General features: G+C 48.6%; 1 protein-coding gene and 1 pseudogene across 3 annotated transcripts; both read left to right on the top strand.

Annotated features, from left to right (window-relative positions):
* The first annotated feature begins 352 nt into the window (after positions 1-352).
* Positions 353-451, top strand: LOC116600447 (annotated as a pseudogene).
* A 9,410-nt stretch (positions 452-9,861) lies between these two features.
* THY1 (Thy-1 cell surface antigen) lies at positions 9,862-15,175 on the top strand. Of its 3 annotated transcripts, none has more exons than XM_032358016.1 (4): positions 9,862-9,988; positions 12,421-12,481; positions 12,966-13,301; positions 13,868-15,175. In XM_032358016.1, exons 2-4 carry the CDS (start codon positions 12,445-12,447, stop codon positions 13,978-13,980), a joined length of 486 nt encoding a protein of 161 aa, XP_032213907.1. In that variant the 5' UTR covers positions 9,862-9,988; positions 12,421-12,444; the 3' UTR covers positions 13,981-15,175. The 3 variants fall into 3 exon arrangements, with proteins under 3 accessions (XP_032213907.1, XP_032213908.1, XP_032213909.1); XM_032358017.1 differs by having other exon boundaries at positions 9,901-10,045; XM_032358018.1 differs by having other exon boundaries at positions 9,901-10,078.
* Positions 15,176-15,711: the final 536 nt, after the last annotated feature.

Genomic DNA, 15,711 nt, shown 5'->3' with positions numbered 1-15,711 from the left:
CACACACACACGCATGTAATCTGTTAGAACTAATAAATTCAACAAAGTTTCTGTACACAAAACAAATATACAGAAAGCTGTTGTGTTTCTACACACCAATAAAGAACTAGTAGGAAGAGAAATTAAGAAAACCACCCCATTTATAATTGCATCACAAAGAATAAAATACCTAGGAATAAATTTAACAAAGGTGGTAAAATAGCTATACTTTGAAAACTAAAAGATACTGATGAAAGAAATTAAAGATGAGTCAAATAAATGGAAAGATATACCATGTTCATGAACTGAAAGAATATTGTTAAAATATTCATGCTATCCAACCCAATCTACAGATTCAGTGCAATCCCTATTAGTGCTCACTGCAACAGCATGTGTACTAAAACTGAGACAATACAGATAAGATTAGCATGGCCCCTGAAAAATGATGACATGCAATGCAATCCCTATTAAAAAACCAGCAGTATTTCTTACAGAACTAGAACAAAAAATCCTAAAATTTGTATGGAACCACAAAAGACCCCAATAGCCAAACCAACATTGAGAAAAAATAACAAAGTTGGAGAATTCATAATCTCAGATTTCAAACTTTACTACAAAGCTATAGAAAACAAAAAGGCACTGTACCAGCTCAAAAATAGATACACAGATCAATGGAACAGAATAGACAGCCCAGAAATAATCCTGCACTTATATTGTCAATTAATCTTTGACAAAAGAGGCGAGAACATACAATGGATAAAATACAATCTTTGTAAGTGATGTTGGGGAAAGTAGACAGTTACATGCAAAAGAATGAAACTGAACCATTTTCTCAAACCATATACAAAAATAAACTCAAAATGGATTACAGACCCAAATGTAAGATCTGAAGCCATAAAAATCCTAAAAGAGAACAGAGGCAGTAACCTCTTATACATCACTATAAGCGATATTTTTTGTCTCCTCAGGCATTGGCAATAAAAGCAGAAATAAACAATTGGGACTACTTCAAACTAAAAAGCTTTTGCACAGTGAGGAAAACCATCAACAAAAAGACAACCTACTGAATGGGGGAAGATATTTTCAAATGATATATCTGATAAAGAGTTAATACCCGAAATATATAAAGAATTCCTACAACTCACCTCCAAAAATAAACAAAACAAATCAATGTTATTTAAAAAATGGCCAGAGAACCTGAATAGACAATTTTCCAAAGAAGACACAGCACAACCAACAGACACATGAAAAAGAGAGTCAATATTACCAGTCATCAGGGAAATGCAAATCACAACCTCTATGAGATTACCCACACCAGTCAGAATAGCTAGTATCAAAAAGACAAGAAATAATAAGCGTTGGCAGGCATGTGGAGAAAAGGGAACTCTGATGCACTATGGGTAGGAATGTAAATTGGTGCAGCCACTATGGAAAATCATATGGAGGTTCCTATATAAATTAAAAACAGAACCACCATATTACCCAGTAATTCCACTTTTGAGTATTTGTCCAAAGAAAATGAAACACTAACTTGAAAAGATATATGCACCCCTATGTTTATTGCAGTTTTATGAAAGCAGGATATGGAAGCAAACTATGTGTTCATTGACAGATAATTGAATAAAGATGTGGTATATGTACACAATGGAATATTACTCAGCCACAAAAAAAGAATGAAACATGGATGGTATGCTAGGTGAAATAAGTCAGACAGAGAAGGAGAAATACCATAGAATTTCATTTATATGTGGAATCTAAAAAACAAAACAAAAAGTCAGAAACAGATATAAATACAGAGAACAAACTGGTAGTTGCCAGAGGAGAGAGGGATAAGGAAATGGGCAAAACAGGTGAAGGGAATTAGGAGATACAAACTTCCAATTATAAAATAAGTCACAGGGGGCGCCTGGGTGGCTCAGTGGGTTGGGCCGCTGCCTTCGGCTCAGGCCATGATCTCAGGGTCCTGGGATCGAGTCCCACATCGGGCTCTCTGCTCAGCAGGGAGCCTGCTTCTCTCTCTCTCTCTCTGCCTGCTTCTCTGCCTACTTTTGATCTCTCTCTGTCAAATAAATAATATAAAATAAAATCTTTAAAAAAAAAATAAGTCACAGGGATGAAAAGTACAGCACAGGGAATATAATCAACAATATTGTAATGCCTTTATATGATGACAGAGAGTAACTACAATTATCAGAGTGTTTCACAGTGTATGTAATTGTCAGATCACTACGTCATACACCTGAAACTAATACTACACTGTATGTTACCTAACTGGACTTCAAGTAAATCCTTTGAAAAAAATGTATGTCAACTACATGTTAAAAATAAATAAATAACATTGAGAGGTATCTTCATGCTGGGGCTCTAGCACAAAGAGATACAGCAGTAAACAAGACAGACACAGACACGGACCTCAAGGCAGTGTCTATCATACCACCTTGCTTCCCCAGCAGCTGCCCTCTACCTCCTCCCTAGCCACACTCTGGACATAGTAGAAGAGTTAAAAATCCACCTGGGCAGGAGAGGGTCTACATGGACCTCTTTTCATCCCCTATTCTGACCCCAGAGTCATCCTTCTAAAGAATGCATCTCTCTGGCCATATCACACTGTTCCTGTAGACCACTGATGACTCCCCATCACCCATACCCAAACAGACAAGAGCTTTCTCGGAAGGCTCTTTCCCATTTTTCCAGTGTCCCCTCTCAGCATTCACTGCCTCAGACAACCCCAAACTGCCTGCATTGTCCCATACCCACTTTGCTTTGTCTCTATGTTTTTGTTCATACCATCTCCTCTGTCTTAATGTCCTTCCTTCCCTTCATCTGGTTTATTTGTTATCTATTGCTGTGTATCAAACCACTCAGAGTAGTTAACTAAAGGCAACCACAATTCTGTGAATCAGCAATTTTTAGAGATCAGCTGAAACAGTGCATACATATGGTCCAAACAGAGTTGGCGGGCTCACCCACGCACTGTGGTCAGCTGACAGGTGCGCTGGGGTTGGGTGCTCCAAGAGGGGCTCACAGGGTGTCTAGCCATTGGGTGAGGCTCCCAGCTGGAGCATCTCAGTTCAGGTCTCTCTCCTGTGGCTAGCCTGGACTCCTCACATGGCAACTGGATTCCAAGAACCAAGTCCTGATGGGCAAGGGCTTATGAAGTCTCTGCCTGTGTCACATCTGCTGAGGTCACATCTGCCTAGGACTAAAGCATGTCATATAGCTAAGCCCAGAATCAGTTTGTTAAAGGTGTGACTCATTGGGGGGCCATTAACGTAGCAATCTACAAGTCTGCCCTCTGCCCCTACCTAACACGCAGGGTTTGTCATCCTTCCCAAAACACCCAAAATAGTATCCAATCATACACCAGGCTCAAAGTCCATGATCTCACAAGGTGCAGCAAGTCTGGATGTGACTGAGCCTCCTGGGGTACAACTCCTCGTGTGTGGCTCCTTTTGATCCAAAGACCTATGAACTAACAAGCCAAGATGTCTGCCCTCCATGTGCCAGCATAGAGTCAAGACACAGGCACAGGAGAGCTATTAAAAAGGAGAAAAATAGGAGGCATATAGAGATCACTGATTCAAAGCAATTCTGAAATCCAGCCAGGTTCTGTTATCAGGACCCCTCCCTCATTCTACTTGAATAGCGTCCAATTCTGTGTGACTTCTAGTTATACCCACTGGGCTCCTGGTTCTGCCCATAAGAGAAGGCCCTTGTGAATATTGGCCACCTTACTACCCATAGAAAACTGGGGGTCCAGAAGCCTATTTTCACTTTTTAACTATTTCAGTTCTTTTTAGCCCAAACTAATAGAGTCTTTTCCAAAACAATACTCTGAAACTTTATGGGTTTTCTAGGGGTATTATTAGCTTCACTTCTTGCTCCAAAAGCCACATATATAGTTAATTTCATGAAGATTCTACTCCAGCTATAAAACAACTTTACTATTCTTAGAAACCCTTTTGGTTAACTGAGGTGGTCTACTAGGCACCACCTTAAATCCTCTAGGGGTCTTAACAAAGATTCTACAATTGATTCTACAATTCTACAATGGTTTCTTCTTTACCTTTAGACCAGTTCTAACTTGGGGGATCTGCTGCCTGCTATAGAGACTGGAAATGAGAACTAGTTTTCCTTCCCAAACCAGCTAGCTGGACAGATCCTTATTTAGCTCATCTCTCTGTTATTATACCTGACATGCCAGCTAGAAGCACCCAGATGGCACTTTTAACATCCCACCTCTACATCTCTCAAGCAAAACCCAAAAACTCATTAGGCACACTTTCTGCCGGTGGCCTCGACACTATGTAATACTCATCAGCCTTGGTCCAAGCAGTTTCCAGCTCCCTTTCCAGGGCACTCAGAACTCTGCTGCCTGTCATTCAAGCCTTCACCCACCATCCTGTTCCAAATACCACATGCTCTGGCTTTTAAGACAGCACCACGCTTTTAGTATCAATTCATGTGACAGAAACCTATGGTTACATAACAAATCACCTAAAACAATAGCTTAAAACAACCTCCATTTTGTTAAGCTCATCAATTCTCTGGACAGATTTGTCTCTGTCCCACCACATCTGGTGCCTTGGCTTTAAAATGTGAGCAGCTAGGTGGACAACTCAAACAGTTTTGGTGCTGAGATAATCTAGAAGCTTCTTTATCTACATATCTGGAGCCTGGGCTGAAATGACTCTGAAGGCTAACTTCTCCTGGGACCATCTACCAAACTGCCTACATAATGTCTTTCCATGTGACTAGGGCTTCCTTACAGCATGGCCTCAGGATAGTCAGGCACTTTATATGGTGGCCATAAGAGGGAACGTTCCTGCAAACAAAATAAAACCTATATGGTCTTTTAAGATCTAAATTCAAAAGTCTTGGAGTCCCTGGGTGGTTTAGTTGGTTAAGTGTCTGCCTTCAGCTCAGGTCATGATTTCAGGGTCCTGGGATCAAGCCCCATATTGGGTTCCCTTCTCAGCAGGGAGTCTGCTTCTCCCTTTCCCTCTGCCCCTCTCCTCCCCTCAGCTTGTACTCTCTCTCTCTCTCAAATAAATAAAATCTTTTTAAAAAATAAATAATCAAAAGTCTTTTAACATCATTTCTGCCATAGTCCATTGACTGAAGCAGTTACATCCCCATTGAGATTCATAAGGGAATACAGACTAACTTCTTGATGAAGCAGCATCAAAGAATTTGTATCCAGGTTTTAGAATATTCACCTTAGGAGGCTTACCTGGGATGCTTTAGTTCTGTTCTATGTGGCATCAGTTGGGATTACACATGCTTTTGTGATCACTCTTGTGGTAGTCAGTTGGGAGCTAGTTGATCCCAAGTGGTGGTTGATCTAAACAGAGGCACCTCAGTTTATATGGCCAAGCCCACAATAAATGTGGAAGGGAATCACACAAAGGGCATGGGTACCAGGATGCATGCTTCATTGGAGACCATTAACGTAATAATCTACCATACCTGGGCAACTCTCGTTCATCTTGAAAGACTCAATTCATAGCTCACCTCCTCCAAGAAAGCCTCTCTGACAGACTGGGTCATCACTTGCCCCTTGTTTGCGGTCCCACAATGCTCTCTACACATCCTACCATCGTCCTTACCTTACTGCTCTCTAACCATCTCTACACCATTTCTGTCTCCACCATTGGACAAAACTTTGAAGATAGAGATGTTACTCTGTTGATCTTTGTAATTCCAGGATCTAGCCCTATGCCTAGAACACTGCACCTAGAACAATAATGTCTTTTAATTATTTAATTATACACCCATGAATAAGGTTTTTGAAATAAATGTTGAGGGGTGCCTGGATGGCTCAGTCAATTGAGCTTCTGACTCTTGATTTTGGCTCAGGTCAAGATCTCAGGGTCCTGGGAATGAACTCCATGTTTCTCTACCTCTCCTTCAATCAATCAATCAATCAGTCAATCAATTCTTTTAAATAAATAAATAAATAAAACATCAAGTATTATATTTCCATTGGTGCTCTGTCCCCTTGCCCTCTGCCCTGTGTTCTAAGAGATAACTTTTATTTTTTGTCACACTCTCCAACCAAACAAGCACTTCTTCAGAAAGTGACCTCACTTGGGGAGTTGACCTCAACTAGAGATTAGGAGAAGCAGCAGAGTATAGAGGCCATGATTCCAAGATTTTTGAATTTCATAGACTAGTCATGTTTCTGAAGAAATCTGCAGGTCAACAGGAAGTTACCACCTTACTTTTTTCTTTTCTTTTCTTTTCTTTTTTTTTTTTTTTTTTTTGCCTTTGGACATTAAAAACACGCATGCCTTCTACCACCGCTGCTACAAAGAAGCAGAGAGGTACAACCTTAGCATGAAAACATAGGTCTTCCCAAGGAAGGGAAGGTGGCATAAGAACTCAATTAGCCCCAAATTAGGATTCAACAGTATGTGCTCTCAACACAAAAAATCTGAAGCACCTCAACAACCTAACCACAAGTCCTCCTTCCAACTTAGTTTCTGCTAATAAGTTCCCCAAGCCAATCAAACCTCCTTATCATGGAGACGAGGCACAATTCCCGACTATCTCTGAGTAGTGGGCTTCACTTCCATGCCAGCCCACAGAATTATTCAGCAAGCCAATATTAAATAACGAAGTCTGCCTCCCATAGCTCCTGGCTGTTCACTCCACTCCTGTGCAACCTCTATGTGTGGTGTCCTCTGGGCTGTGAGCATACGTGACTAATAAGCTATCATCCATCTCATCTTTCTGGTGTCAGGGATCGTGTGTTCAGCCATCTCCAAAACCCAGGGGTAAAACAATCACTCCCTTATTAAGTGAAGAGGAGGTGATCAGAACAAGGGGGCAACCTCACAGCTATGTTTAGAGTACCCCACACTGTCCTTGCTTTTCTTATTCAACATGGACCAGTGAAATCAGTTTAGTAGAAGTCGGAAGGGAGCAGTAGAGAGCACTGTATGAGGAGTCAGAACATCTAGGATACAGCCAGCCCTGGAAATGTTTCAAAGTATTTGTCAGTCCTTTGACAAATCCTTCCTCTCTTGAACCTAAGTCTCCAGCTGTAAAATGATGGGATGGCTTCTGTCTTCTCTGGGATTCTATAAAGCCAATCTGATGAAACTGGTGAGTAAGAAGTGAATGGCTGGTTGTCCTTTGATTACCCTAAAGGAATATGAATTTTTAGAGTTTTTACCCCATGGTCCTTAGCTGGGGCAACTGGAGATAATGGGAGAGTTAGCTCTAAGGAACCAACAGAACAGCCACAGGCTGTCAGGAAATCTTGCTTTGGGTGGATTCCCCGAAACCCTTCCTACTGTCAGCACCCTGATCCCGTACCATTAGCAAAAGGGAGATGTTAAAATTCCATCCCCTTCTCCAACCTGTGTTCTACCCCTGCCCCCAGATTATCTCATTCGAAATATTAACTCCAACCAGCCAGAGATCTTGCTTTAGTAGACAGAAAAATGAGAGTCCACACTCCCCTCCCCTTCCTGAACTAAAGTGCTTGGGGACCCAGAAAGTAGGCCAGGCCCTCATAACCTTATCAAAATAGCACAGCTCCGGGGCGCCTGGGTGGCTCAGTGGGTTAAAGCCTCTGCTTTCGGCTCAGGTCATGATCCCAGCATCCTGGGATCAGGCCCCACTTCAGGCTCTCTGCTCAGTGGGGAGCCTGCTTCCCTTCCTCTCTCTGCCTGCTTCTCTGCCTATTTGTAATCTCTGTCTGTCAAATAAATAAATAAAATCTTAAAAAAAAAAAATAGCACAGCTCCCATCCAACAACACTCAGAGACTCCACCACAGAGCGGGAAACAGCAACCAGGGTCATGTACAGACAGAGCTCAGATATCTTCTGTAAGATAAGATGCCTCTGGGTATCCCCATGTTCTGCCAAAAAAAAGAACTGTCTCCAGTCCCATCCATACATGTGCCTGTGCCTATGTTATGTGTGTGTGTGTGAGAGAGAGAGAGAGAGAGAAGAGGGTTAGGCCCCAGCCTAAAGCAACTGTGCTCTGATAGGAAAAACCTCCAGACTGAGAACTAGAAAGCTGTTAGCCAGGAGACCACATGTGTGCAGTGACAGGGAGGCCGCCAACGTTTCCAGAATGTAGCAGGAAGAAGAATGGGCAAGATGAGTTGGTGGTAAAGGCTGACAGCCAGGAGCCACGACATCTAGGGCCTTAAAAATCACCAAGCAGAAAATAAGAAGCCAGGTGACCTGGTCTATGAAGAGGGATGGTCTTACTAGATCAGCATTCTGCACTCCCCAGACCCTGGGGAGCTTGTGAAAAGTGCAGACACAGGCAGTGTACTGCTAGGCTAAGGAGATCCCAGGTGGGCAGGGACAACTACTATTTTATAAATCCCCACCCCCACCCCAGCCCCCAGAGCATCTGTTGTTTATCCTGGTGAATGGCCCCTAGACTGGACCATCCTCGAAGCTCATTCCAGTTAGAAAGTCCCATCCCTCGGAGAGCCGGGAGGCCACCTAACCTCCCAGGGAGGGAGAGGGAAGAGAGTCTCCCACTTGCCAGCCCAGGGATGACTTCCAACAGTAGCACTGCAGTAATGGAAACTGCGGTTAAGGTGCCAGGGCTGACTTCTGTGAAGAAATAGGAGAACGGGCAGGCAGATGGCAGGGAAGCAGGGCCAGCCCACAGGATGCCCCAGCCAGAATCCGCAAAGAGGCCATGAGGATGCAAATCAAGCAAATAAACCTTCCTTCAAAAAAAAAAAAAAAAAAAATCACCTCACCTGTGGGTGGGGAGACAAGTCACTGGCACTGGCCATTAAAAAAAAAAAAAGAAAGAAAAAAGAAAAAAGATCCAGGGGCTTCTGGTGACTTGAAATTGAAGTGATAGGGCTAGGGGAGGGTGCCCAACGGGATTAAGAGCCTGGTTTCCTCTGTTCTTTCTAGATGCTCCTGTCTCCTCCCCTTTCCCACAGTTCCACAATGTCGCCTCCCACTGGGCTGGGATGTAGTGGTGGAGTGGGCCAGCACTGAGGACACTGGGTTCCACACCCCAGGTTGGCTGGCCAACTCTCCCACTTACTAGCTGAGAAACAGGATGGGAAGTGGGATGAGATGAACCCAGCATATTGCTGGGGGGTCAACACAGCCATGAATATACTGTGCCCAGCACAATGCTTGGTGTAAAAAACAAAACAAAACAAAACAACCAAACCAGTACTCCTCCTCTTGTCTGGAGACCAAACAAGCAGACACAACTCAGGGACCAGGGAGGAGGTGGGGCAGGGATGGGAGTGTCAGGAGGAGTATATGAAACCAGATAGAACCTTCTAGCTCTGCTCCAGGAGGTGCCAGCCCCAGAGCAGAAAGCCCCAGAAGGTCCGGATGTCCTGGGATGGATGAGGAGTGCGGCAGGGCTCAGGACCAGGGAAGGTGGGATGCAGTGCCTGCCTTCCCTCTGAAGAACTGTTCCAATGTGGAAAAACACCCCACCATCTTCCTTTGGAGAAAGCCTGGAATATTCCAACTCCAAAACTTCTCACTCTTGACTCCAGGGAGGTGGGCTCCCACTGAAAAGGGGGAGGGGGGAGGCGTGGGCACTGACCTAACGGGCGGGTTTCCAGCCCCTTGGTTTTCCCATAGGCTTCAGAAGCCTAATTCAGAAGAAAGGGTTAAAGCCTAAAAAGAGGAGCAATCATTTCGGGGTTCTGGAAGGCAGCTAGCGTTCCCAGAATTGCCCCACCCTGATCCCCCCGGGCCCTAAGCCATCCTATCCCGGGACTGGCTTGCCAGCCAGAGGATGAGGTCCCCCTTCTGCGGCAGACCACCACTCTCCTATATCTATACCGGACCGCTGCCGCCTCTTTCAGCCTCTCTTCCTCGCCTCCCATCCCCCCTCCCATCCCCCTTCCCCAGTCTCTGATTGGCCGGTCCCTGGGCCCACCTCCATTCCCAACCCCCGGTGAACACTGCGGGCGCCGGCAGGCTGCTGCAACTGGAGGCGGCGGCGCATCCGGGGGGAGCCTGCAGCAGCAGAGGAGGCCTGGAGCCCAGGTGGGAGCGGGAGCCAGGGCGGGACCTGGGACGCTGGGAGAGGCCCCAAGTGCCCAGGCAAGTCCTCCCAACGCGAGGCTTCGAGAAAAGGTTCGGGGGTGCCCTGGCAAGGAGACTCCCGGTGCTTGGGTAGGGGTCTGCTTCCCAGGTAGAGGGGAGCAGGACGCAATTGCGGCAGACCAGGGGCTGTGCCGCACCCCGCGTTTCGCGGAAGGCGCGCCCGGGAACCGGGATGCAGGGCGCCAAGGACAGCCTTGGGTTCTGCTCTCCACGCAGATGTCCCCAAACCTAGCTCGCAAAGGCATGGGGTGGGGGCGGTGAGATTTCGGGACAGAACGGATGACCGAGAACTAGGGGGAAATCTCTGCCCTGCAACCTCGCGGTGGGCTGGGTGCGGGGCAAAGGGCAGGGAAACCGCAGTGCCGCGGGCGGGGACTGGAAGGCGGGCTGTTGGGGGAAGGGAGAACTGGGAAAGGATGAGAGGGGGAAGGGGGACCTCAATTGGGAGAGGAGACGGGTGGAATACGGAAATAGAATGAGGGTGGGGCTAGTCGAACGGGGGCTGGAGAAGGAGGGAGTGCAGAACTTGTCTGGGTTCTGGGCTGTGGGGCCACCAGGCACAGGAAATGAAAACATCTGTGCCTCCCCTACCGTTAACTGTGCCGTTGGGTCTCCATCCTGGGGCTTCCAGCCCCAGCCCCATTTCATCCCCGTCCTAGCCAAGGCTTCCCCTTTTCCCTCCTAGATCTCAAGCTCGCACCCCTCCTCCATAAGTCAGTGTTTGTGAATCAAAGCCAGATGCCGACCCCCTCTTTCCCTAACAGCACCCCTGGGGCCGCCTTGGTTATATTTCTGAGCAGGTGCCAACTGCCGCCCCCTGGTACTGCTGGGGCCCCAGCCTCGCCCAGCTCTGGAGTGCCTGGGGGGCCTTGGAGGCAGCCAGCTGCGCACCTGGGCGCACGCATCTGGGCAGGGCCCTGTGCGCCCTCCCACGCGCAAGCCCTTCCTGCGCGGCCTCTCTCCCTCGTAAGCATCAGTGCTGACAGGCCAGGCTACCTGCTCCGGGACACCAGGATGTTGGTCCCGACTAGGCTTTGAAAAAAAGGCAGGGAACAGAGCTTAAGCAGGGAGTGTATTGAAGCCAGACTGGAAAACGGCAGGCCCAAGAGGCCTGTCCAGAGAGCTAGACATCTGCAAACATCTTGGTTCCTATGCAATCAGAGAACATATGCAATCAGAGAGCACTGTCGCAAGGCCCTTAGCTGTAGGTCAACTACTGGCCCATCTGGAAGCACCTTAGCCACACAGTCTGAAAAATTTCTAGAGGAAGGGACTTAACATTTACAGGCCACTCACTAGGGAGCAGTCCTAGTGGCAGACATTGACCATTTTTCTTAATCCCCATCACAACCCTGTGATCATTCATTCATTCATTCAGGATCTTTTGAGAATCTATTATACAGCAGGAACTGTTAGGGTATTGGGGATTTTTCTTCTAAAAAAGAAATAGAAAAGTTGGGGCGCCTGGGTGGCTCAGTGGGTTAAGCCTCTGCCCTCAGCTCAGGTCATGATCTCAGGGTCCTGGGTTCGAGCCCCGCGTCAGGCTCTCCACTCCGTGGGGAGCCCACTTCCCCTGCCTCTCTGCCTACTTGTGCTGTCTCTCTCTCTCTCTGTGTCAAATAAATAAATAAAATCTTTAAAAAAAAAGAAAAGAAAAGAATGAAACAGAAAATCCCCAAATGGGAAGTTTTTGTGTAATGGGTAGGGTTTTAGTGTTGCAAGATAAAAGGAGTTCTGGAGATTGCCTGCACAACATTGTGAGGGAACCTAATAACACCACTGAACTGTACACTTAAAAATGATTAAGACAGAGGCGCCTGGGTGGCACAGTCAGTTAAGCAACTGACTCTTGGTTTAACCTCAGGTCAGGATCTCAGGGTCCTGAGATCAAGCCCCGGGTCCCACCACGCAGGGACACAGATCTGCTGGAGATTCTTTCTCCCACTCTGCTCCTCCCCTCTCCCTTGCACATGTGCTTTTTCTCACTCTTTCTCTCAAATAAATCTTTTTAAAAAAGTTTAAGAGAGTAAATGTTGTGTTAGCTCCACTTTGCCACAATTAGGATATAGGATGTCTCTGCCTTCCTGAAGGAAAAAGGAAATGGTCAAAGTCCCTTTACTCCAGGTTTTCCACACAGAGACACCATCACAAGGTGTGTCCTCCCTCCCCTTACTTTCCCAGAGCAGGGAGGCACCAAGTGGCAGTGTCACAGTCACTCAGAAGTGGGAGGGGAGAAGTACACAGAGAAGCTTGCCTGCCTGGCTCGGCCATCACAGCATGTGTCCCTGAGCCACCCCCCCCCCAGCCCTAGCAGTAAATGTGGGACCACCTGCTCCATCTCCTGGCTGACCCCCATCCTGTTGCACCCTCAGATCAAGGACTGAGCTCCCGGCACCATGAACCCCACCATTGGCTTCGCTCTTCTGCTGACAGGTACTGGGCAAGGGGCAGGGCTGGGATTCCAAGTACCTTGGCTTCCTTCCCTTCAGAGAAGCTAGCTTCTTCCCTCTCAACCTCGGAGCGGGAGATGACAGAGAGAGAGGGCTCTTTTTCATCCCTAAATCTGCTGAGTAACCTAGTTGCTCTTCGGGCTGCCTGAAGCAGTTTTTGGAAAAACAGTTCACTGAGTTTGCCCCATACTGAGCTGGGATCTCCAAATGGGAACCGGGAGGCTACATCAACTCCCCAAGATCTCCTGCCCCCTGGGACACCAGGACTAAAAAACATGAGGGAAGGAGGCTGGGTCTGCATCAGGGAAGTGGAAGTGGCCCCCAGGGACCTCTGGAGTGGGGAGAGGTACCCAAAAAGCAGACACTTGTGCCCTCCCTGGCCAGGCCACTCTCTCCAGTTACTGTGGGTGGGAGGTCCCCTGCTCTCCAGGCCCCCCCAACTTGGGAGTGGGCACTGCTGGTGCCAGTCTTGCAGGTAGCCCGTGGGCAGAAAGTGACCAGCCTGACAGCGTGCCTGGTGGACCAGAGCCTTCGTCTGGACTGCCGCCATGAGAACTCTACCACCTCGCCCATCCAGTATGAGTTCAGCCTGACCCGGGAGAAAAAGAAGCACGTGCTCTATGGCACTATGGGGGTGCCTGAGCACTCATATCGCTCCCGAACCAACTTCACCAGCAAGTACAACATCAAGGTCCTCTACTTATCCAGCTTCACCACCAAGGACGAGGGAACGTACACCTGTGAACTCCGGCTCTCTGGCCAGCCCCCCATCACCTCCAGCAAGAATGTTTCTGTGCTCAGAGGTGAGGCAAGCTCCCAACAAGCCAAGTGAGCTGGGAGAAGAGGCTAGAGGAGAGAGGGCTGGCTAGGACAGCAGGCAGTCCCCCTTAGCCAGACTAGAGAAGAGCGGGGCCCAGAACCTCTCTCCTCCTCCCCGCAGCTACTGCCTGGTGCCCTGGGGAACCACTGCCTGCTTTGTGTATGAAGGGAAAGGCTAAGGGGACAGTGAGACAGGCGGAATGCTGTCACAGACACTTCTACCATGACTGGGCAAATCACTTGCCCCCCACCCCCTGTCCTCCTCCATACCCCCCACCCTAGAAAACAGGGAAGACACTAGCTACCTCACCCAAAGTTTTCTATAGAATCTTTTGATAAAAGATTTGATATGACATTTGTTCAAGACTCAGAAAGCTGCAAATGAGAAAGATAGTTGGTTCTACTAGAGCAGACTGGCCCTGGTTCCAGCTAAGCCAACATGGCACCAGTCTGCCCAAGGGAATGTGCCCCAGCTCAGGGCCTGTGGCTGCGTGAATCCTGGGCCCTCTTCACTCCTGCCCTGCTCTTCCCCTCCATTCTCTTTCCACAGACAAACTGGTCAAGTGTGAGGGCATCAGCCTGCTGGCCCAGAACACCTCGTGGCTGCTGCTGCTCCTGCTCTCCCTGCCTCTCCTACAGGCCATGGACTTCATCTCCCTGTGACTGCTTGGGCAGGAAGCCACATGGCCCGGGCCAGAGACCCTACTTCTCTGCGTTGGCTGACCCCCTCCCCCCCAAGTCGCTCACACAGCTCGAGGAACAATGGGGACCCCCCCATAAGGAATCCCAGCGCCGCATGCATCACCGCCCCAGCCCTCTGCCACCCCCCACCATCTCACTCCCTCTCCGCACGCCACTGGCTGTCTTTTTTTTTTTTTTGTACTCTTTGTTCCAGAGCTGCTTCTATCTGGTTTATCCTTCCTTTTCTTTGGGAGTTTGTGAAAAGGGAAGCCAGGGTTGGGGACGTGATGGAGAGTGAGGGAATGGAAGAGGTAGAAGGATAGAGGGTCCCAGGGGGACGAAGGAGGGGGGTCATCCTTGCCCACCAGGACCAAGGGCCTGGGAGAAACCTGGAGAAGAAGAAGGAGGAGGTGCATCTGGGCCTAGTACATCCCTCAGCAGGTGGGGATGGTGCCCAAAGACCCCGGATGTGAGGGCACTGCCAAGCGTTTGTGGCCCATCACAAGAGGACAGAACTGAACATCTCCGGGAGCATTCTCTGCCACAGCAAGAAGCTGTCTTTTTACCACTGCAGAGGTCCCCTGGGATTGTGGGCCTGGCATGGCCAGGTGACAGAGCAGAATCTGCCTGGGAGTGGTGCTGAAGGAGGGCTGCAGATAGGAAGAAGAGAGGGTCCAGCATTCCTCTGTACCTGATGAAACTACAATTAAGAGCCTACTGTCCCTCACTACCTCAGCCAGCAGCTGAGCGGGTGGCAGAGGACCAGCCTCCTCCCAACCAGTCCCAAGCTCCTAAGAGCTTCCAGAATTCTGACCTAGAGGCAGGAAGCCAGGCCAGGTGGAGTCCCTGAGCAGAGGAGTGTGTGGCCCGAGTGTTCGGGAGGCTCTTCTTTCCCTCCCTGGTCAGTGCCAGACCCCAGTGGCTGGAGGCTGAGCCTTCCGACAGTCCTCTGCTCTACAGGTCAGGCTTCTTGGGGTTCTGGGAGGTTTGGGGTGGGGGAATCTGAGGCAGCCCTTGGAGAGAGACATGCCTTGATAGAAGGCTGTTCCCAACCCCCAGCTCCCTGCCCCACCCTGGCAGCAGTGTCCTGTCCTGTGACTGTGTATAGTGCACCACAGCTTCCGGTATCTCATTGAGGAAAAAAAGAACCACACAATAAAACCAAGCCTCTGGAGAATGCCTGTCTGTGCTTCTCTGCTTTGCTGCTCCGTCTGCCCCCAGGTCCTCTTCCCCTCCCTTAGTGGTACATCTAGGAGCTCCAGATCGCCCTGTGAAGTCTCCCTCTCCCCTGCCTTCATCAGCACTTCCCCTCCCCTGCTGCCCCCAGGGTGGGGACCCGGGTGGTAAGGGGGAGGGACACTGCATGCTGGACTTTCCAGAACAACTCTAATATGGCACATTTGCCCCAATAAATGAATGTTCCATCTCCACTGACTCACCTGGCAGGAACAACAGACATACCTGCCCGAATGTGGGCCAAGCCACGTGGCCCAAGAGGCTAACAAGCACTATGGGGTAGAGTCTGCTTTTTCTTCTTGGACCTGGTTGTTCTCAGAAACGCGCCCTCAAGGGACATCTGCTACAGAGGGGGGAAGTACAGGGGCATCAAGAGTAAGCATGGGAGGTGGCACAGTGGCAGTCCACGCCATCAAGATGTTAAAGACAAGTATGTCTTCAATCCGACACACCTATATCCAGGACTGCAGGGAGCAG

This window comes from Mustela erminea, chromosome 9 (genome assembly GCF_009829155.1).
Source record: "Mustela erminea isolate mMusErm1 chromosome 9, mMusErm1.Pri, whole genome shotgun sequence".
In the NCBI taxonomy this organism is placed as follows: Eukaryota; Metazoa; Chordata; class Mammalia; order Carnivora; family Mustelidae; genus Mustela; species Mustela erminea.
This window is presented reverse-complemented; position numbering and strand designations above follow the sequence as displayed.